This window comes from Zea mays, chromosome 5 (assembly GCF_902167145.1).
Source record: "Zea mays cultivar B73 chromosome 5, Zm-B73-REFERENCE-NAM-5.0, whole genome shotgun sequence".
Lineage (NCBI taxonomy): Eukaryota > Viridiplantae > Streptophyta > Magnoliopsida > Poales > Poaceae > Zea > Zea mays.
This window is the reverse complement of record NC_050100.1, coordinates 50,124,242-50,145,732: the sequence shown is the minus strand read 5'-3', so window position 1 is coordinate 50,145,732 and position 21,491 is coordinate 50,124,242. Positions and strand designations below refer to the sequence as shown.

At 40.5% G+C, this 21,491-nt stretch overlaps 2 protein-coding genes across 8 annotated transcripts; one reads left to right on the top strand and one right to left on the bottom strand.

The window, feature by feature from the left end:
• Window positions 1-1,779: 1,779 nt before the first annotated feature.
• Window positions 1,780-6,966, bottom strand: LOC100279909 (Putative beta-glucosidase 41). Of its 6 annotated transcripts, NM_001152861.1 has the most exon segments (15): window positions 1,789-2,200; window positions 2,314-2,422; window positions 2,511-2,613; window positions 2,695-2,726; window positions 2,816-3,039; window positions 3,153-3,268; window positions 3,619-3,874; window positions 3,999-4,086; window positions 4,173-4,244; window positions 4,335-4,410; window positions 5,204-5,262; window positions 5,341-5,407; window positions 5,477-5,558; window positions 5,682-5,808; window positions 6,848-6,966. In NM_001152861.1, coding segments are annotated over 10 exon segments (1,263 nt in total). In that variant the 5' UTR covers window positions 4,381-4,410; window positions 5,204-5,262; window positions 5,341-5,407; window positions 5,477-5,558; window positions 5,682-5,808; window positions 6,848-6,966; the 3' UTR covers window positions 1,789-1,983.
• On the top strand, window positions 6,384-9,766 carry LOC100273201 (50S ribosomal protein L24, chloroplastic-like). 2 transcript variants are annotated; one of them, XM_035967792.1, is made up of 5 exons: window positions 6,384-6,626; window positions 6,701-7,470; window positions 8,907-8,945; window positions 9,034-9,261; window positions 9,397-9,766. In XM_035967792.1, exons 2-5 carry the CDS (start codon window positions 7,342-7,344, stop codon window positions 9,577-9,579), a joined length of 579 nt encoding a protein of 192 aa, XP_035823685.1. In that variant the 5' UTR covers window positions 6,384-6,626; window positions 6,701-7,341; the 3' UTR covers window positions 9,580-9,766. The 2 variants fall into 2 exon arrangements, with proteins under 2 accessions (XP_035823685.1, NP_001141116.1); NM_001147644.1 differs by lacking the exon at window positions 6,384-6,626 and having other exon boundaries at window positions 7,285-7,470; window positions 9,397-9,765.
• Window positions 9,767-21,491: the final 11,725 nt, after the last annotated feature.

Sequence of the window (21,491 nt, the reverse complement as noted above, 5' to 3'; positions counted from 1 at the left end):
GTATCCATAGCAAGTGCCTTTTTTGACCATGCAATTTCATTGTTCTTGCACATCAAATAACCATGGAAACAAATTATTAGTACATGGCTCTCTCCACCCTAACCACTTCAAATCATGAAGCCATAAAAGATGCTAACAAGAGCATACAACAACAATTAATGTTTTTACACCTCAGTGTATCTTATTATAACATATTTATTCTGTAGCAACACATGTGCATACACCTATATTTAGATAAGAACTAAAATGCAAGTCCATGATTGTCTATATGATGTTACAATAAACATTTATTAATCATAGCACAATGCTTGTGCGTTGCGATGACACACAATCATATTTGATACGCATAAAAAATAAATTTAATATCAAAATAAATTTATGATCCATATATTAGATATTAAACTAAAAAAGACAAATATTACACTTTATCTTAGCCAAACGATTAAAAATGTATGAGTTGAAAATGAGTCTGACCTCCCTTTTTTATAGATTATCCGATCGCTCATTTTAGCTAGCGAGATGACACTATATAATATTGTGTGTGTAGCTTTTTGCCGTGTTGGGTGTGAGTGGTTTCTCACGTCTTATTTGTGGTGCAACAACCCATTGGTAGGTGAGAAGCAAGAGAAATGAACAATTTACATTCTTTGCACGACGCAGTAGCCGTCTCGTCATTTAATCTTTACTAGTCGGTTGCCCGTGCGTTGCAACGGCTTATAACAATACCTACGTAAACTATCCACCAAAAACATCTCAAGATTTTTTATTTATTGTCTCCGCTCTCTGTATAATATTTTTTTTATTTAGCTAACGATGTTATTGTTTACTACATCTAATATGTCTTGGTACAACACAACCAATAAAGTGAGCGATTAGAAGAGAGTTCACAACGACTAACTTAACGAACAGAGGTTATAGAATGACATAATTCCACCATACAGATACCAAATAAGAGAAAGTTTGTGAGCTCAAGTTTCTAAAATAAGTCACATGAATTCAAACTTATAAGAAAAGATAGATTAAAATATGGAGTGGTTGCTAAAGTAAGGCATCCATAAAAATTGGATGCGCTCCATATAAATTATGCTACTTCGTAGCAATTACTAACGTTTAAAACCAACAAATAACCTTTCATTTTACTGTTAGTGTAACAAATCATTGTTGCTCCATCCAATCCAGCAACCTCAAATACCATGGAGTATATTGCGCCAATGTGGTCTCAGAAACGACCTAATGCTTGCAAGAGCCAAGAACGCGGTGCCGTGCTTGAGCTGTAGCCTTGGCCCGTAGTGTTGGCCCGATCCGACACGATGATATATTTTTATTTTATAAAAACGTATATACATATATTTAATTTATATTCAATATTAAAAACATTTGAGCATAATGTTCTACTGGTTAGACAACTTCACCCAGTGTCTCTCGCCTTTCTTCCATCAGGACATGGGTTCAAACCCCACATCCTGCACCGTTTTTTAACATTTTACGCTGATTTAATCAAATTCAACTTGGCTGGCCCGGCACAGTCAACAGGTCGGCATGACGTGCTTGGACCAGAGTTGTGGCCCGTGGGTCTCTGGCCCGTGCCGGGTCGCCGTTTGGCCATCTATAGGCGTGCAGCGGATTAATTTGAAATAGCTGTGATGAGTTATTTGTAAAAAGATGACGCATGACGAACGTTGAAACTGATGCTTTAACTATAGTATATATTTTGTATAATTAATTTGTAATTAAAATATATTTAATATTTATAATTGGTATTTAATTTCCGATATGACATTTAGTAGTAGAACCGAGCACCCCTCACTGATTTCTTTAGCACCAATCAACCAATTTGTAGCAAGCATAACGACACATTCAACTGTGCGGTTGAAGGTCGTCCAAATGGTGAGTCTATATACATCGAGAATAATCACAATCTAATCTAAAGCTACGTACGCATGTACAGATCGATGGTAGCCGTGCCGTGTATGTTATATACACTCAACTACTGGCCACTGTAGAACCACTGTACTCCAAACCAGCCGTCTTCTGGGCCAAGACCTGCCTGAACCACTCCACGGACGCCTTGGGTATCCGTGTCAAATTGTTGTTGTAGTCGATGTAGTAGAGCCCAAACCGCACCGTGTACCCGGAGTTCCACTCCCAGTTGTCGAGCAGCGACCAGACGAAGTAGCCATGGACGTTGCAGCCTTCCTTCCTGCAGTCGGTTTCAGATTTGAGGGGCAAGACAAGACCATATCGCTGATGGACAGAGCTGGCTTTGGCTATTCCAGTCAGATAGATACATGGGCATGGCAGTGAGAACTTCACCTAATTGCGTCTAGGAGGTTAGACATGTAGTCCTTGTGGTACTGTATCCGTTTATCATCCTGCAGATCATCCTCTAATTTCGAAAACCGGTTGTTCGCATCATCCATGCCTGCCATTTTAACCCTCTTCTGCTAGTGAGATTTTCGCGGAAGAAGCTAATTTTACCAGTTATTCATAGAATCCTTTTAGCCACTCACCGTTTTCAGTAATGATCACGGGCGGATTCCCGTACTTTTCTTTGATGTGCTTCATCAGCTTGAACATGCCCCAGGGCACTATGTGCAGCCATCCTGACGCTGCCTGGAGGTTGACAAGCACAGCTGTCAGTCAAGTCTAACATTTGATGACTAGAATGGAGACTACAAGTAGAGGAAACTGTACCGTTTCTCCTATTTTCTTTCCATGTCTATAAGCTGTTGTACATTGGAGACGAAGGAGAGTTCAGTAACTAAGAACTGGGTAAAAAAAATGGGGGTACACTCACTTGTTTAACAAGACTAACCAGTAGGTATGACCGCAGCATCAGTTGAAGCATCATTCATTACAAGTTTCCTGATCCGCATTCTGTCGTTCCTAACATACAGTGTGGTGTAATGGTTTATGCCCACAAAATCTAGTGAGCCTGACACTAACATCGAAGCCCGAGCTGAAAACTGAGGCAGCCTGTCGCCCACAAGTTTCTGCATAGAAGGAGGATAGTGGCCAAACATTAAGGGATCCAGGAACCTGTATTCACACTTGGAAAGTTTCACAATTAATATTATGAGCAACAGCTGTGTACTGCAACTACATAGGAACTAATCGACTTGGTAATATCGAAATTGTGATAGATGTATCACCATCCAAGCTCAAAGTCCATTGCTCGTGCTGCTGCCTCTGTGTCCTCATCAACATCTGACAGTGGCTCATACCACTTAGAATCGAGTGCAATGCCAATGATACCTCCTTGTTCTTTCTGCAATGAATACATGAAACAATTTAGGGCTAGTTTGAGAACCCAAATCCCCTCCGGGATCCCTGTCATTTCCCCGGGTAGTAATCCCAAGGAGTGTCATTTGAATAAGATATTTAGTAATTTATGGCTAGTTTGAAACTTAAACCCCACCGGTATTCCGAGGGAATGAGGGGGAAATTAGCTTAAATTTCCCCTCAATCACCGGGAATCCTGGAGAGGATTTAGGTTTTCAAACTAGCCCTTATAGCGGGTTTTCTCTCCCTAGGTTTGCCTCTCCCTTGCTCCCAAACTAGCCCTTATGTTGTTTTTACCTTTTGACACATCTCGTGGATGTGTTTATAGTAAATTACCTTGAAATGCTGCTTATAAGTATGAAAGGCACCAGCATGCGCTAAGAGTATGTTGTGAGCTACGACATAAGGCTCAGTCGATGATTTGCCCTCCCTGCAGAATATATGAGACAGAATAGAACACCTCCCAGGTGCCTGGATGCCAAGGTCATAGCCTTCAATCGCAAAATTATGGGGCTCATTGAAAGTGATCCAGTGTTTCACTCTATCTCCAAATTCCTTGAAGCAAGTAGAGGCATAGTGAACAAAATCATCCCTGCATAATTTAGCTGCCAAACATCAATAAAACCACTTTCTCAATCTAGTTTTATGCTATATAGATTGTGTAAGCTATGTTTATTTTTTTTTAAAAAAAAGAAGATGATCTAATACTTTCATACACGATTTGGGAGTTTAACCATCCACCATATCTGTCTTCTAGTGCTTGCGGAAGGTCCCAGTGAAAGAGTGTTACATATGGTTGTATACCTGGCCCCACAAATATAGATAAAATCAAAGAAAGATAATCACAAACTGAGAGTTGACAACGACTCACATTTGAGAAGATGAAATACCTTTGTCTAATAGAGTATTTATGAGGCTGTTATAGTAATTCAATCCTTCTTCATTAGGTTCACCAGTTCCATCTAGCAAGAAAAATAATAAACTATGTGGTACTAGTATCTAGTGCTAAAAGAAAAGAAAAATATTTTACAAAGAATTTTCTTATTACATACTTGGAAAGATACGTGACCACGAGATAGAGAACCGGTATGCATCCATGCCAATGTCCTTAATCAAGTCCACATCTTCCTGCCAGTCAAATGTTAGGCTAGTCGTTTCTGGATAGTTTTCAGTGGGACCAGTATTCTTATTCAGTTAAGTACTTAGTCATAGAAGTTAAGAAAAATTGAGAAAATGGTAAAATATCAATGTCTCAAAACCTTATTGTTGATGCAAATGACAATTCATATTAGGCCCCGTTTGTTTCGTTGGAATTGAATTCCATTTTAATAATTATAATTTAGACAAAACTAATTAAGTTCATATATTTATATATGTAATATATTTGTATATTATCCTAAATCATATGAGAGAGATAGTTATATACTACATTTATGTTATAACGAAGCAAGTAAAAGAGTGTGCTATAAGTTGTACATCGAAAAAATAGCATGTAATTAAATCTATAGAATCAATTTCCATCTCTCACCCCCATGAATTTGAGATAGACTTATATGATAACTTTGGAAAGTGGTGGAATGTCACATTCTAAAAAAAGCCTATTCCATTAATAAGATTCCAATTCCTCAAAATCAAAGGAAACAAACGGGACCTTAAGGTAAACCTCTGTTCACTATCCTACTTACAGACATGAAAGGAACAATAAAATGAACACGTGATTTCAATTTTTACAAATTAAAATTTGGCAGAGGATGGCCACACGAAAGGTAGACAACTTATCAAACAAATCCCAAGAATTCATATATGGAAGGATTTCATGCTTCAAAAACAAAAAATTCCAGCTTTAGTAAAGCAATTGAATGAATTTAAATCAAATATAGTAGAAGATAACAGAAACATATCTGAATCACTGGCAGCTTACCTTATAACGATGGTAGTGATCAACGGCAACATCTGCATTGCTGAAATCTATCACCCGTCCTGCAGAGTAAATGCTAACTTAGTCACAATTCTGGACATATTAGTATATTATTACTCCACTTTTCGATAAAGCCTCACCGGGTCGTCTTGTGAGAGTATCCCATATTGTAGGTCCACGTTGACCCTCGTTGACAGCACCTTCATACTGATAACATATTGATCAGAATCAAACATCAAACTAAGAGCACATCGGATGAAATGAAAGAGGCCATACCTGGTAAGCTGAAGAAGCAGTGCCAAAGACGAAACCTTGAGGGAAGTCTGCTCTCCTTAGAGCTTCAGCACAAGCAGCGAAGCTGATAAGGATATTAACCAGTGTCAGAACAGCCATGGCGTATCCTTCAGTTGGTAGCACTAACTCATAGTGTTTTTAGTCTAAGAATAAGTACTAGATAGGATCATATGACATATATATAAACCTTGTTCAGTTGGTGAAGCGTGGGAAGCAACTGAACGCTGAGCTAGTGAGCTTCACTTGTCTTGGAAGCCCTTCCAACGTGCGTCTCTACTAAGTAACTCTTGTGGAGGCCACAAGGTGCAAAATCTCTATCACAGTGGGCAAATTAATCAACAACCGAAGGAAACTACTTGACATGTCTAGCTCCGAAACCTGTGAAAAAAAATGGTCCACATCTGGAGTGTCGCAAGCAAGTAGAGCTTTGCCCAGACAGATTGAGTTTTGCCCAGCACTCCAGCATCCATGCCTTAAAAGGTTATAGTTAGAAAGGGGGAGGATTGCTAAGCCCTTGCCAGTTAGCCACATAGAGAGAAGGCCTTATTATTAGATCATGCCATTTCTTTTCTTACAAAATTAACAAAGTGCAAAGCATTACTATGGCCACGAGGAACAGATAGCTACGAAATGAAACTGTCGCAATTATCATGGAAAAAAGCCACACATTTCCTTATCCATTTTGTTTGGTAGCGCCACATAGAAACAAAACTTCATGTCACGATTTGCATAGTTATCTCAACACATGTGGCGAATAGAAAAGGAGAAAGAGAAAAATAAACACAAGATTCTTAACCATAATAAGATATAATTTGTGTCGGGCATTTGCATAGTCACATGCTTATCCCATGGGGAACGTTAAAGGTTTGCTTGCACGGCAGGACCATTCCTGATTCCCTAGATGGTAGTTAGATGACGGCGATAGGAGCCGAGGCCCAACTGCCCAGTGATGTATTGGCCGTGTTGTTTATGTGATCTGTCATGGATGTCCTACTATGATTCAAGGATTTAGGACATGCGCAGAACTGCCAGCAATGAAAAGTCGAAGAAAGAGATATTGACTTCGAGGGGGAGAAATGTAGTCCACTATGAGAAAAGAGATACCCAATGTCTCTGGAGAAAAAGATCTGAGGTAAACACGTCTAACTTGCAACCATGATTTGCAATAGAGAAATCCGATTGACATCCCACCCTTTCTCGGTGCAGGATGGGACCTGCAGCAGCAAAAGCGCAAAGCTTCGATGTCACCGCCATCCACCTACCCTCCATCGCCCAAACTGTCTCTGTCTCTGTAACGCGAATTTTATTTTACACAACAGCAAAGTGAAAAACTGGAGTAGGGGGTTCGCTTGCCTCAGCAACCGTCGCGTAGCTTGCGCGCCTCGGCGCTGGAACGGGGAATCTGGAGGCGGGCACGCATCTCCCAAGCAATCTCGCGTGGCCTCGCGTAGCGTGCGAGGAGACACGCAGAGAGGGAGGGAGAGAGAAAGAGAGCCTTGACCCCGCCGTCCTCGTCCTGTCGTCCTGATAGCTGATGCAGTGATGCTGATCAGCTGATGCGTGCGGAGCTCGCTCGTGGAGCCGAGGCCCTAGCCTGTAGCCTCTCACGGCGGTAGAACGAGCACCCATGGGCCTCACTGGATCACCTAAGCGTCTTCCAGGCCCATCTGTGCCTCACCTGAGGCCTGTCTCATTTAGTGACGAGGCCCAACCCACCAGCGTCAGAATACAAGAGCGCGTTATCCTCTCTCTTCCGGTTCCGGGCAACTCGAAGAAGCCGCGTGCGTTATCCTTTGAGCAGTTTGGGCGCTGAGCAAGTCCAGTGAGAGAGGGAGAGCGGCGAGAGGATGGCTGGGATGGCATCGCTGCAGGGCGCCATGGCGTCGCTCTCCATCTCCGCGCTAGGCGCGGCGACGGCGAGCAGCAGCAGCTTCTGGGGCAACCGGCTCGCCACCTACTCCGCGCCGCAGCCTGGGGTCTGTTCCTGCTTCCCAATTCCGTTCCGTTCTGCTGATGGTTTGGTAGATAATAAGTAGCTGTTCTGGTGAAAGATTTTACTCTGGAGTTTCTGGATAGCGTTGCAAAGCGCGGTCGGATGGAATTGTTCTAGGGACATTCGAGCTTGCATTACGGTTTTGGAGCTAGTCTGTATGGATTGGATGCAATGAAATGGAAAATTACCTTTGCATTGTTATTAATTGTGCATTTTCAAGGATGACAAACCAGGCTTCTAATATGACTATGTTTAGGGGTGTTTGACATCACTCTAGAGCAAAACTTTAAGGAAGACCTGGACAAAGTCAACTAAACACCCTAATTCTAGAGTTGCAAACTCTATAGAGTTTTGAGAGTTGTAGTATAATTTTTTGGAGTACATTTTTTGCTACTTTGAAAAATCCTTCAAAAACAATCAAGACACATCCAATGCACTGGTTATGAGAAAGCAATCTACACTTCGGAGCAGATATACTTCACCCAAAGTTTTGGAGTAGAACTATGCCAAACTCGCCCTTATTAGATTTCATATTACATTAAGTTTCTATTTGCTCCACGACACACACTAAATTTAGACCGTGTCCATATTGAATTTCGTCTACCTTCTTTTTTTATTTTTATCTTGCATGGAAGCTTAAATGGTAAGATTTGAGTGCGCCAAATAGATTAACTGATTGGGATTAATTTAAGTAAGAGAATTTCCTTTGTCATTGGTAATCCGGTATTGTCCTTTTTGCATATACAACTATGCACATGTTTGCCTTTTAGTGCTAATAGAGAGTATGCTGTGTTTCATGTGGTAAAATTTGTTCGAGTACTCTTTATTTAGTTTGTTAACTGAGGAAATTATGTTGCTTTTGAAGCGGTCAAAATGTCAACTGAAGAAATTATGTTGCCCTCAATGTGCCACTGATTTTGTTTATATATATTTATGCCTGAATTACCCCACATCACACAATACATATGACTAACTGGAAACAAAATTTGGCGCCAAATAGTGTATTATGAGCATAATGATGTTTGTATTTGAACCCTGCTTTCTTTTCTGTGTCATCTTTATTATGCCTTACCTGTATGTACTTGTGCCTGGAAAATTCCCAACTGATAAGAATCGGATGAGGATAAACCTTTCTGTTAAGAAGCAAAAGCAAGTAAAGAATAGATAGTGAGGTCAAGTAATCACTGTTGAAGGAAGTGATAGAACCACTGTATTTTAAGGGATATCGTATTACTCAAACATAAAGAGGAGCCCTGGATCCTGTAGTGTCTTGATCAGATCAACATGAATCGTAACCACTGTGTTTGAGTCATGCCATATCTCAGAAGCATCTGATTAGTGTCTCTTTGATTTGAAATGGAATCTTATGTCTTTAGGATGTGAAGTTCTGACAAGCTGTTTAATATGTTCAATATGCAGGTAAGGTTTATGGTCAAGATATGCCCAATTGAAATGAGAGTGAGTAAAAAAAATCTTTAGTCCAAATATTTGATACCTTTTTTATCCAATAATGTGAAATGTCCTAAAACTTCACTTTCCACTGCAGCTTAAGAGATGGGAGCGAAAGAAGTGTAAACCAAACAGTCTTCCTGTGCTGCACAAGATGCATGTTAGGATCGGGGACACGGTACAGGTTATTGCAGGCCGTGAGAAAGGAAAGGTTGGAGAAGTCACACGCCTTTTCAAGCACAACAGCACGGTGATCGTGAAGGACCTGAACTTGAAGTCGAAGCACAAGAAAGGCACAGACGATGAACCCGGTGAAATCGTCATGGTCAGCAAAATTTCTATTGAACTTGTTTTTTGGGCCTCTCATGATGCTTTGCACATATTGGTTTCAAGAGCATATCTGTAGTTTTAGTAGGTGCCTAATCGTTCTCTTGATCAGACTTAAATTTTCTTTGATCAGATTGAAGGCCCCATTCATAGCTCAAATGTGATGCTCTACTCTAAGGAGAAGAGTGTGGTAAGCAGGGTTGGCCACAAATTCCTGGAGGACGGGACCAAGGTCCGATACCTGGTCAAGACCGGTGAAGTAATCGACAGTGTTGAGAAGTGGGTAAAGGTTTTTAAGGAAGGAAATTCGGAGTAACAGTTTTAGCATGAAAACCTGCAAAATGCTCTGAACGCTGACTGCGTCTTGCATGTTGAATTGAGCCTGTTTATCCCTCTATGTTGTTATTTACGCCAGTTTTTCCCCCTGTAAATTATACAGTTGTCACCAAATCTTGCAACGCAAGTCAATGCGCATCAGCATATGCTGATCTTGTTCCGCTTCACCAGTCAGAGTTTTGGATGAAAAACTATGAGGGCATGTTCGGTTACAGTAATCCAGAGGGGGATTGGAGGGGATTAAATCCCCTCCTAGTCATTTTTGACTAGGAGAGGATTTAATCCCCTCCAATCCCCCTCTGGATTGGTGTAACCGAACAAGCCCTGAACGGGCTTGTATGTGCGGGCAGCCCGTGTTCGTTTGCAGCTCTGGACCCACTACTCTCGGTCTCGTCCTCACTTCCTCAGAAATATCCACATATATCATTTCCTATATTACAAAGGCATATTACAAAGGCGAAGTAACCTGTGCACATGAAGCAATAGTGCACATATAACATCTCAGTCTCTAATCTTCGATCAAACGGTTGCATCTCCCAACTCCGCATTTTATTAGAAAACACCCTCCACCTCTCCTGAATCCCTCTGAATCTTTGATGAACCCCCCAAGCTCCCTGTGCGCCAGAAACAACTATGATCCTTATTTCTGGCCGCCGCCCCATGTATTCTGGTCGCCGCTTCCACTTCGTTCCCTGGCCACCGCTTCCACCTCATTCCATGGCCACCGCTTCCACCGCTCGTCCTCGCCTGCGTCGTCGTTTCCTGCTTGTGGCCTGCGGCGATCGGCATCAGTGGAGCCGAGCCGTTCCTCCAGAGAAGGGTACAGTGCACCACGGTCTCCAATTTCTCAGGTTCGTGTAAGGTACGGCGGCCACGTTCATTGACCTAGGTGATTGATCGTGATGTAGGTTTTGCACGACCATGGATGCAACCTCGCCAATTGGGTACAGCGGCGGCTTCATGGCTCTACTGACCGCATTGGATACACATCCAACAGGCGTTGCGGGGAGCATAGACACCGCCATGCAAATTTTGCAGCCAAACATGGGTGATGTAGCCACAGATATCGCAGGCAACAACACCATGGTTCTAAACAACTCTGATCCTTATTACAGTGCTGATCAATTTAGAACACCCCAAAAAAGTATAAGAACAACATCACCAGTGAGAATTTTACATCGGTTTAAGCTGTTGTTCAAGATGAACTAGATATCCGTATTGATATATTAACGATTGATTTTGCAGAGTACATCATTTGTACCTGATTGCAATGAGGGATTGAAGCCTACCGTTGGCATGCCATTTGATTCTCTAGAGGCAGTTGAAGAATTCTACAAGACATATGCTCATGAAAGTGGTTTTGCAGTGCGTATAGGAGCCCAAACCAAGGTGCTCGATGTGGTTGAAAATAAGAGGTTCTTGTGTTCGAGACAAGGATTATCAAAGAAAAAAAAAGATGAAGGTGCTGTTACTTCTAAAGTTCATCCCTATGTGGAACAAAAGAAGCCAAAGGTGCGCATGGAGACAAGATGTGGATGTAATGCGCATATATATGTGAAGTTGGCTCCGGATAAAAGGTACTTCATCGCTTCCATGGTTGAGCAACATAATCATGGGCTGGTTTCTCCTGATAAAATTTCATTTCTTCATTCAAACCGTTCAATTAGTCAACGAGTCAAGACTACCTTGTTCACGTGCCATAAAGCAAGTATAGGTACCTCACAAGCATATAGACTTCTTCAAGTAAGTGATGGAATCAACTACATTGGCTGCATGAAGCGGGATCTTCAGAACTATTATCGGGGACTTAGGCAGAGAATCAAGGATGCTGATGCTGAATTATTTGTTGCCCAAATGGAGAGAAAGAAATAGGCAAATTCAACATTTTCTATGATTTTGTTGTGGATGAGCAAGAAAAGTTGGTCTACATTTTCTGGGCTGATGCTACAAGTCAAAAGAACTATAAGCATTTTGGTGATGTAGTATATTTTGATGCAACATATAGCACGAACCAGTATGATATGAAATTTGCACCTTTTATTGGTGTCAACCATCATTTGCAATCAGTATTTTTTGGAGCTGCTTTCATAGTAGATGAGAAGATTGAGTCATATGAATGGGTATTTCAGACTTTTCTTTCAGCAATGGGAAGAAATGCCCCAAGGATTGTCATTACAGATGAAGATGCTAGTATGAAATCAGCAATTCGGTCTATTTTGCCAGATACAATACATAGGTTTTGCATGTGGCATATTATGGAGAAGATGCCTGAGAAGGTTGGGCTTCCAACAAATAGAGATAAGCATTTTTGGGAGGATTTAAATAAGTGTGTTTGGGGTTCATAAACGGGAGAAGAATTTGAGATGCAGTGGAATAGTATCATAGTTGCTTATGGTCTGTTGGGCAATGAATGGTTGGCTAATAAGTATGCAATTCGTGAATCATGGATTCCAACATTCTTTATGGACATACCCCTTGCAGGACTCCTTAGAACCACCTCAAGATCTGAAAGTTCTAATTCATTCTTCAATCACTTTATCCATCGAAAGTTAAGTTTTGTTGAGTTTTGGCTCCGATTCGATACATCCTTGGAATGCCAACGACATGAAGAGTTAAAAGCTAATAATATTAGTATTCATAGCTCACCGCTATTGAGTAGACCATGGCCTTTGGAGAAGCAAGGAAGCATATTGTACACACATACTGTGTTCAAAAAATTTCAGCAAGAAGTGATAGCTGCTAGAGACCATTGCTTTATTGTAGCAATCATGCAACAAGAGGGTGTGAAAGTTGTTATAATTAATGATGGGTCAATGAGAGATAGGGTTGTTCAGTGGAGCAGCTCAACTGTATTTGCAAGTTGTTCATGCAAACTATTTGAGACGATGGGAATTCCGTGCTGGCATATTATTCTAACATTGAGAGGTGAAAGGCTATACGAACTTCCTTCAGCCTATATTTTGAAGAGATGAGAGATACGATGCAAGAGGTATGTTCTCATCACTATGATTTACTCAACTTTTCAATCAGTTAGTATGTTAGCTTTGTCATTTTTTTTCATTATGATTTGAGAGAGATTATGGTTGACGAGGAAGGCAATTTATTGGAAGAGAAGCCCAAAAAGATGCTAAAGAGGTGGAAAAAAGGAAAAAGATCGCGGCGGTGAGAAACAAGGTCGAAGATTTGATTCAAAGATCAAAGAGTTCAAATGAAGTCATGAATTTCTTAGTATCAGGTGTTATGAACCTAGAGGCTTCTTTCAGTCAAATTGTTCATACCAATATGCAAGCCCCACAAGAAGAATATGATACTTTCATTGGTTGCAAAATCCCGGAGAAAGTTGACATACATCCTCCAACCGATGTTTGTTCAAAGGGACGGAATAAAATAATTAAGAAATCTAAAGAACTACGTAAGCGAAAGAATGCCGATAATGAGACTAAAAAGCCACAGAAGCAGAAGAATGCCAACAATGAAACTACGGAGGCACATCAATAGATGATTATCTTGTGTTATCCTTATTTTGCTCATCCTTTATGGAAAATTCATGAATTAGTTTTGATACATTTTGGTGCTGCAACTATATCATACCATACATTTTTCTGAAATTGTTTGTTGTCATAGTCACATTCATTAAGGTAAGTTGTGCTGCAACAATTCATTATCCAAGTGGAGGCATAGCAACAATTGTTTGCTGCTATAGTCGTTTCATGCTTGTGGCAGCAGCTAGCAGGCGACAGACAATGAAGTGGTGGTGGCGGGCAACCAGTATAGGCGTACAAGGAGCTTGGTTTTTTTGTTAAAGATTCAGGGAGCTTCAGGGAGGTGGAAGGTGTTTTCTGATAAAATACCGAGGCGGGAGAGGCAACCGTTTGATTGAAGATTAGGGGCTGAGATATTATATGTGCACCATGTGCACCAAAGCTTCATGTGCACAGATACTTTGCCTATTACAAATCCTGTTCGAAACGACGTCAGCTATTGTATCCACGTCAGCCCACAAACTTTCAGCCGTCCAATGATTTATTGATGGTCACAGAAGTGTCGGACTTCTTGTGCTTTTTTCCCTTCCATACGGCTCTCGAAACTTCATCCCCATCCATTGTCTCTCGCCCACCAGTCCACTGCGCACCACCCTGCCATGGACGACATGGACAGAGTCCACCTCGCCGTGGACGACATGGACAGCGCCGCCCGCTCTGCAGCCTGTTCGTCCCAGCGTCCTATGTCGCCGCGACCTACAGGTACTTCTCGTCCACGCTCCCTCCTCTGCTGTGCACTACACGTAGCTACTGATCTAGTTCACCGTCATTTTTTTGCCGCCTCCTTCGTTTTAGGGTTCCTTTTTTTGACCGGCCGCGCTTCGATTTAAAGTTTCTTCGCTATCTCTGTTTTAGGGTTTGAGTTTTTGCTAAACAATCAGTGACCTCCCTCACAAATCATTTACAGATTTGCGTTTATCACATGTACAATTTCCAAATGTTACTGTATACTCAAAGGTTTACGGTTTGTTTTCTTGGAATCACAGAATTTTTTTCGTACATTACAAAGCGTCTACCAGGGATCTTGTCCGTCTTCTGGTTTTCAAGATTAAAAAAACCTCTTTCTTAGGGTTTATTTTCTTCCTCTGTTACACCCATTTTCATTGCAACTTCCTTTTCGAAACATGTTGAGTAATACCCCTCCTCCTTAAGGACTGCAACAACGAGGTAATTATCTCTTGTATTATTATGTTTTCTATTAAGGTATCATTAGTCGACTGCATGTTATGCTCCACTAAAATTTTATTTTTTTTCACCCGACCTTGTTTGTTCCACCGAGTTGGTAATCTCATATGGCATTAAATTAGAATACACAATTTTTTTTATCTTACTAGATGTCTACCTTATGATTTGATCATGAGATCATGTTAATGTGTGGTATGCCCCTTCGAACATACCTCATGTCAGCTTTATCTACTTCGCAATCAATGCTTTCACTTTAGATATGGCCATGCTGCAATATCCAATGCAATATCTTTTTTGTGTGGGGGATTTAGATTCTAATCCCCTTCTTATGCAGTGCATTAAGTATTGAACGAGGTTTACATTTGGATGTTGGGTTGTATTGTCAGTACTTTGTACCAAAAAAACTTTAGTGTGGTCGATTTAGATTCTAATCCCCTTCTTATGCAGTACAACTCAGGTAACAAGCAATTACGATTTCAGACACGACAATAGGTATTCTTATAACCCCTGCTTCAAGGGGACTTGAGGAGCAGAGACGACCATCCAATGAACAACACATCCTAGAATGGAGCTCAGGAACCAGGGAATAGATCGGCAAGCGAAAATCAGGGAAGACCCTAAACCCTAACCTTTGGGCAAAAATATGAAGAACAGAAATAGTCAGTGAATGAGCCAAAATAAAACAAAGCAAGAAGTTCTTAGTTACAAGACGTTGGATCTGCAATCTATATCTAGAGGAATGTGGAACTAGAGACCTACCTAGACGAATCAGACGACGAGGAACAAAGGAAACTGTACCTCACAAAACAAATGAAGCCCAAATGGTACTAGATGAAGCGTTTGTGCTGAAGCGGAGTAGGCGAGGAAGCCCACACCAACAAGACTGAAGCGACGTCGAGAAGAGAAAGGGAAGGGAGACGAAATAGCTCAGAAGAGAAGTGAGGCACGATGGAAGGAAGAGTGTGCTGGAATTCTCTCGACGGAGTGAACGGAGCACTTTTACTCTCACTTTTTTAATCCGACGATGTTGTTGTCACTTGGGCGCACAGGAAATGTAGATAGGAAATCAGACGGTTCACATTTTAGTGTATGACGTGGATAGCCTCATCGCACCCGTTTTGAACCACCTTATCCGTATTCTGGGTTTCAAGATTAAAAAACCTCTTTCTTAGGGTTTATTTTCTTCCTCCGTTACACCCATTTTCATTGCAGCTTCCTTTTCGAAACACGTTGAGTAATACCTAGGGCTGGGCATTCGGTCTATTAGGGTAATTCGGTTCGGTCTATTCGGGTTTGTGAAATTTCGGGTTCTAAAAATTGAGAACCGAAATTTCCAAAAATATTTTAGGAACCGAACCCGAATAGACTCACAATTTCGGTTCGGTCTATTCGGTCCACCGAATAGACCCGAATTGTAGAGAGACTAGTATATTTTGTTAAAATATATACAATGAATAATTAATTGAAAGTACTATTACTACAACAAGTGACTATAAAAATTAGCATACAAAGATATATATACTATTGTTAAGATGATATCATTATTTCTAGCTAATAAGTTCATAAATCATATAATAATACCATCACATATTAAGAGTTTTTTTATATTTCGGGTTATTAGGTCTATTCGGGTTTTAAAGGTTAGGAACCGAACCCGAACCCATAACCCGAAATATAGCACATATAGGAACCGAACCCGAACCCGAAAACCCGAATAGACTCACAATTCGGTTTATTCGGGTTCGGTTCGGGTTCGGGTTCGGTTTTCGGTTTTAAAATGCCCACCCCTAGTAATACCCCTCCTCCTTAAGGACTGCAACGATGTATAATTATCTCTTGTATTATTTTGTTTTCTATTAAGATATCATTAGTCGACTGCATGTTATGCTCCGCTTAATTTTTTTACCGGGCCTTGTTTGTTCCACCGAGTAGGTAATCTCATACGGTATTAAATCAGAATACAAAAAATTATCTTACTAGATGTCTACCTTATGATTTGTTCATGAGATCATGTTAATGTGTGCTACGCCCCTTCGAGCATATCTCATGTCAGCTTTATCTACTTCGCAATCAATGCTTTCACTTTAGATATGGTCATGCTGCAATATCCAATGCAATATCTTTTGTGTGGGGAATTTAGAATCTAACCCCCTTTTTATGCAGTACAACTCCATAGACAGGCAACAAGCAATTAGCGATTGCAGACACGACATTAGGTCTTCTTATAACCCCTGCTTCAAAATACCTTTATGTATATTTTGTTGTTTTATAATTTGTAGATTGCATCAAGACAATTTGGTTATTAGCATCATGTGTTTATCAAATTAGCTCACAGAAATCTTCTCCCATGTTTTTATTGAACCTTTTACTTACTCCCTCAAGTATGCCTGGCCTGTTCGGACTGCCTATTTTTTTGGCCTAACAGCCCATACGATGCTTGATTGTTGACTCCTCATCGACCAACCACTAATGCTTTCGTATTATATATATTTGTATCACAGAACGTTTTTATGCATCAAGTACAATGATTATTTATTTAGCTCCTCTGTTCAACATTTAATTTAATCATGATTTATTCATATGCGGCATGCGACATATGCTCTGTATTTCTTTTCCTTGCACATGGACCATGGTATTAACATTGTATTGTCAATACTTTGTATCAGTGTTCCTTCTCCTTTTTGGATCCCACTAGCTGCAGCAATATCACGTATCTACGGTTCATCAAAAGAGGTAATTTGCTCTTGCCTTCCCTTGTTCTACAGTTCCGTGCAATTGTGTTGTTGCATGATTTCATCAATGTTCAAACAACATTAATTATGCAGCGACCATGAATGCCTTAGATACTTCTTAATTTCTAATTCATTCAAGGTCAGGAAAGCTAATCCCACTCTTTTTACTAAAACTTGTAATGGTGATTTATTTGTATGATAAATTTATGTCGATGACAAAATAGTTGGTTCTACTAATCAAAAGTATTGTGAAGAGTTTAGCAGGCTTATGGTATAGATATTTGAGATGTCGATGATGGGTGATATGACCTACTTCCTAGGATTTCAAGTTAAATAGCTCAAGGAAGGAATCTTCTTATCCCAAACAAAGTACAAGCAAGACATCCTCAAGAAGTTTGGGATGAAGGACGCAAAGCCGATCAAGACATCAATAAGAACAAATGGGCATTTGAACCTCGACGCGGGAGGTAAGTCTATAGATCAAAAGGTATACCGGTCTATGGTAGGATCCTTGCTTTATTTTTGTGCAAGTAGAACAGACATTATAATTTCTATATGTATATGAGCTAGATTTCCATCCGACCCCAAAGAATATCACCTTGTGGCGGTGAAGAGAATTTTAAGATATTTGTATCATACACCTCACTTCGGGCTTTGGTATCCTAAAGGGTTTACCTTTAACCTAATTAGGTACTCAGATTCTGATTATGCAAGGTGCAAGGTAGATAAGAAGAGCACATCAGAGACATGTCAGTTTTTAGGGAGGTCTCTGATGTCCTGAAGCTTAATGAAACAAAATTCTGCTGCCCTATCCACTGCTGAGGCCGAGTATATTGTCGCAGAACATTGCTGTGTGCAATTGCTTTCGATAAGGCAAACTCTTAGGGACTTTGGCTACAATCTAAGCTAAGTCCCACTCCTATATGATAATCTGAGTGTAATCAGCTTAGCGGATAATCCCGTTGAACACAACCACACTAAGCACATAGACATCTAACATCACTTACTGAGAGACCACTAGCAAAGGGGAGATATCGACATAGCCCATGTTAGCACCAATCACCAGCTAGCATATATATTCACCAAACCTTTAGATGAGAGGATGTTTTGTGAGTTGCATAGTGAGCTAAATGTCTTAGAATCATGGAACTTGGATTGATTTGTAGCATACAATTTTTATTTGCCTTTGATCATTTATATCATATTATAGAATTTTGGTGCTCAAGTTGTAGAGTGTCATCTCCGGACCTCACAAGTCCAGGTGCATTGATGCATATGTTTTGGGGAGGATATGCTACAACTTGACCCTTTGAGGCTAATGATTTGCTTGAGTTGAGTACGTGTAGTCTCAAAGGAGGATTGAAAGGGAAAATATGTTTTTGGGAAAAAGGAAGAAGCTTCCACTGCATACACGGTATGAATGTCCATTGGTTCACATTCTCTTGCTTTCTCATTGCTTTCAATGTCCATTCACTATTTTTGGTGAGGCAATGGGGTTAGGCCACGTAGTTTCTTCATTTTGGCGCTAATGCCAAAGGGGGAGAAATTAAAGGCCAAAGAAACTAGATCCACCACCACTTTTAAAATGTTTTGAGCTTTTAAACTTGTCTTTTTTTTATCAAAACCCATTTGATAAAAAAGAGGAGCCCTCTTATTGCAATCTCTTATGGGCGAGAAGTCATCTTATGAGAAAAGGGGGAGTTTTTGGTATTTGATCAAAACAAGTATTTAAAACTGATTTGTGTTGCAAAAACAAGTGTTTTTAACTTAGAAGTTAAAAAATGGCTTTGATAGGAAAATTAAAAAAGTGGTGGATAAGTGATCCAAATATGCCAAACATTCGAATACTTCTTAAGTTTGAGTTTGAACTTCAATTTACCACTTTTGACTCATATTGGGTTAAGTTAGTCACATTTGAGTTGCTTTAGGTGTGTTGGCATAAATCACCAAAAATGGGGAGATTGAAAGGGAAATGTGCTATATAGCCATTTCTACTTGTTTTGGTGATTGAGTGTGTAACACACCACATTGGACTAACTAGTTTGATGTGAGTATGAGCACATGTTCACTTGGATGCAAATTGGTGGAACTAAGTCCAAATGAGCGAAATTGGAGGCTAATAGTGCAACTTGTGCTATAATAGCAAGAACATGAGGTTTGAGTGTTTGAATAAGTTGCACATGCCTAATACTATGTTTCTAGCACTTTACTTTGATCATTAACTCAATTTTGTGAGAAAAGTACATACTGGACTTAGATTGAGCTAAACAGGAGGCCAGAAATGTAACTTGGAGTAAAATGGACCGTGCGGGTGTGCACTAGACCACCCGTATGGATGAACAGTGAGATCTTGAGAATTTAATTTTTTAATTCACTGGACATCACTATTCATAGTACGTTGGCGCACTGGACCCAATGGCTAGCTGAAATGGCACTCGGTCTGGTGGCGCAACGGACCGGTGCCCGCCAGCAAAGGAAGGCGTACAATCAGATCCCGGACTAGGGCACGTGGACCCAGTCCGGTGTGCCCGCAGTCAGCCACTTTTTGGCATGTTTTTGCAAGAAAGGATCAACGACTATGGGCCCATTTGAGGCTATAAAAGGATCCCATGGTGACCTCCTTCATTATCCAAGCATTCTAAGAGCATACGCAACTCCGACACTGCCATAATGCCGATTTGTGATTCTAGTGAGATCCGAGCTGCTTTGAGCCGCTTTCTTGAGACATTTTTGTTTGCACTCTTGTGATCCTATTTCTAGTGTTCTGTTTCTGCTTTTGCTCTTGTGTGTACTCAAGGTTGTAACTCTGATTCGTGTACGGCTGCAAGAGACCCCAATTTGTGGAGACTCCTTATGAAAGGGAATCATATTATTAAGGAAGGCTGTGGCACTCAAGTTTGATCTTTGGGTTCATATATCGTGCTCGCCTTGTTCCTATGATCGTGTGCTACCAATTTGTCTCGGGTTAGAGGAGAAGGTCATTGGGAATCGCTTATCGGAGCATGGGGGCGCCGCGGCGCTACCACTTGCCGTGGTCGGGTGCTGGGGCTCGAGATGCGGTGCCGCGTGGGGATGGATATGAACTAGGAGAGTGGGAGCATGGGTATAAAGCCGATAAATCCTCGGGGGAGCCTTGATGTCGGGTTGGGTGTCGCCGGCCATGGCCACCACCAGATGTCGGGGTGGTGAAGGCACGAGCAACCGTTGATCTCCGCATAGACGTCCTAGATCAGAATAAGGAATACCCCTTCGCCCATTTTATCGGAGTCATTTGATCGCGGGCGAATGATCGAGATCAGATCGTGCCATACTGGATTTTGGGCCGTGGATCTTGAATCCAGTGGCTGCGATCACATATCGTTTCATTACAGTAAAGGTCTTATCTAATCCGCTGATGATAGATCGGACGGTTCACATCTCTGCGTGCCCCTTCGCGTGGCAATTTGGTAAAAGAGACCCTCACATTTTTTTGCAAATTAATCCATCGTGTTGCAGTTATAAAGGATTGAATCTAAGTCCTAGCACTTGCAGTTTAACCCCTTAGCTCCTATGAAATAGAAACCGTCGTCCATCTTCAGTTAAAAGAAATAATTAAATCCATAAAATTACAGAAAAGCTTTTAATAAATGTTTTAAGTGTAAAATAAATATAAAAACACCTAGAAGCTTGGAAAAATCATAACTTCTTCATTTTAGATCCGATTAAATCTATTCAAGTTGTGTCGGCTTCGTATTAATATTGCCTATAGGTTAACCATATTTGTTCTATTGTTTTCAGAAATAATTAAATATTTGTTTATAAGATGGACTTTTCTAAACTAAGTTAATGTGGCATTTTAAATTGCCTAAAAATATGATTTCATTATAAACTAAACTATAGTTAAATAAAGTTAGTAATACCTTTTCTCACATGAATTATATTAATTATCATAGGATAAAATCTGGGTACTTAATCAACTAAGAACTTCAGAAAATCATATCTTCCCAACCATAACTCCGATTTTAGTTGTTCTCGAACATACGATCTCGTAGCGACGCGTAGATCGTTATTACGTAGTTTGTTCTCATGTTTGGTATGATGTTAATTTTTTTCCTATACCATGTTTGTTTGTATTGTTGCAAGTAGACGAACAAGTGACCGAGGAGCCAGGAGCACAAGAGGTTGAGGATCCTGAGCAGGAGCTCGCTGAAGGCAAGTTGTGCTCTTGATCACTCTTCTTTACTAATAACTCTTATTTACCTAATAATGTTTCTGTTTATGTGACATGCTCAGATTAATTTGATGGAACCTAATAGGTTACCCTAGTTTGGTCTATCTTGCACTCTGCTTACCACTGAACTATTGGGTAGTATCTGCTATTGCTCTATATGGTTTTGGGTGTTATGGTGCATACTATTCATGATCATGCTATTTACTGTCACTAGATTATTTAC

Coding starts and splice junctions, on each gene's coding strand:
- LOC100279909 (XM_008645276.2), bottom strand. CDS start 5,593: ATGGCTGTTCTGACACTGGTTAATATCCTTATCAGCTTCGCTGCTTGT. Junction 3,040..3,152: donor ATGGACTTTGAGCTTGGATG/GTGATACATCTA, acceptor GTGTGAATACAG/GTTCCTGGATCCCTTAATGT. Junction 2,201..2,313: donor AACCTCCTAGACGCAATTAG/GTGAAGTTCTCA, acceptor AACCGACTGCAG/GAAGGAAGGCTGCAACGTCC.
- LOC100273201 (XM_035967792.1), top strand. CDS start 7,342: ATGGCTGGGATGGCATCGCTGCAGGGCGCCATGGCGTCGCTCTCCATC. Junction 8,946..9,033: donor TATGCCCAATTGAAATGAGA/GTGAGTAAAAAA, acceptor TTTCCACTGCAG/CTTAAGAGATGGGAGCGAAA. Junction 9,262..9,396: donor AACCCGGTGAAATCGTCATG/GTCAGCAAAATT, acceptor TTCTTTGATCAG/ATTGAAGGCCCCATTCATAG.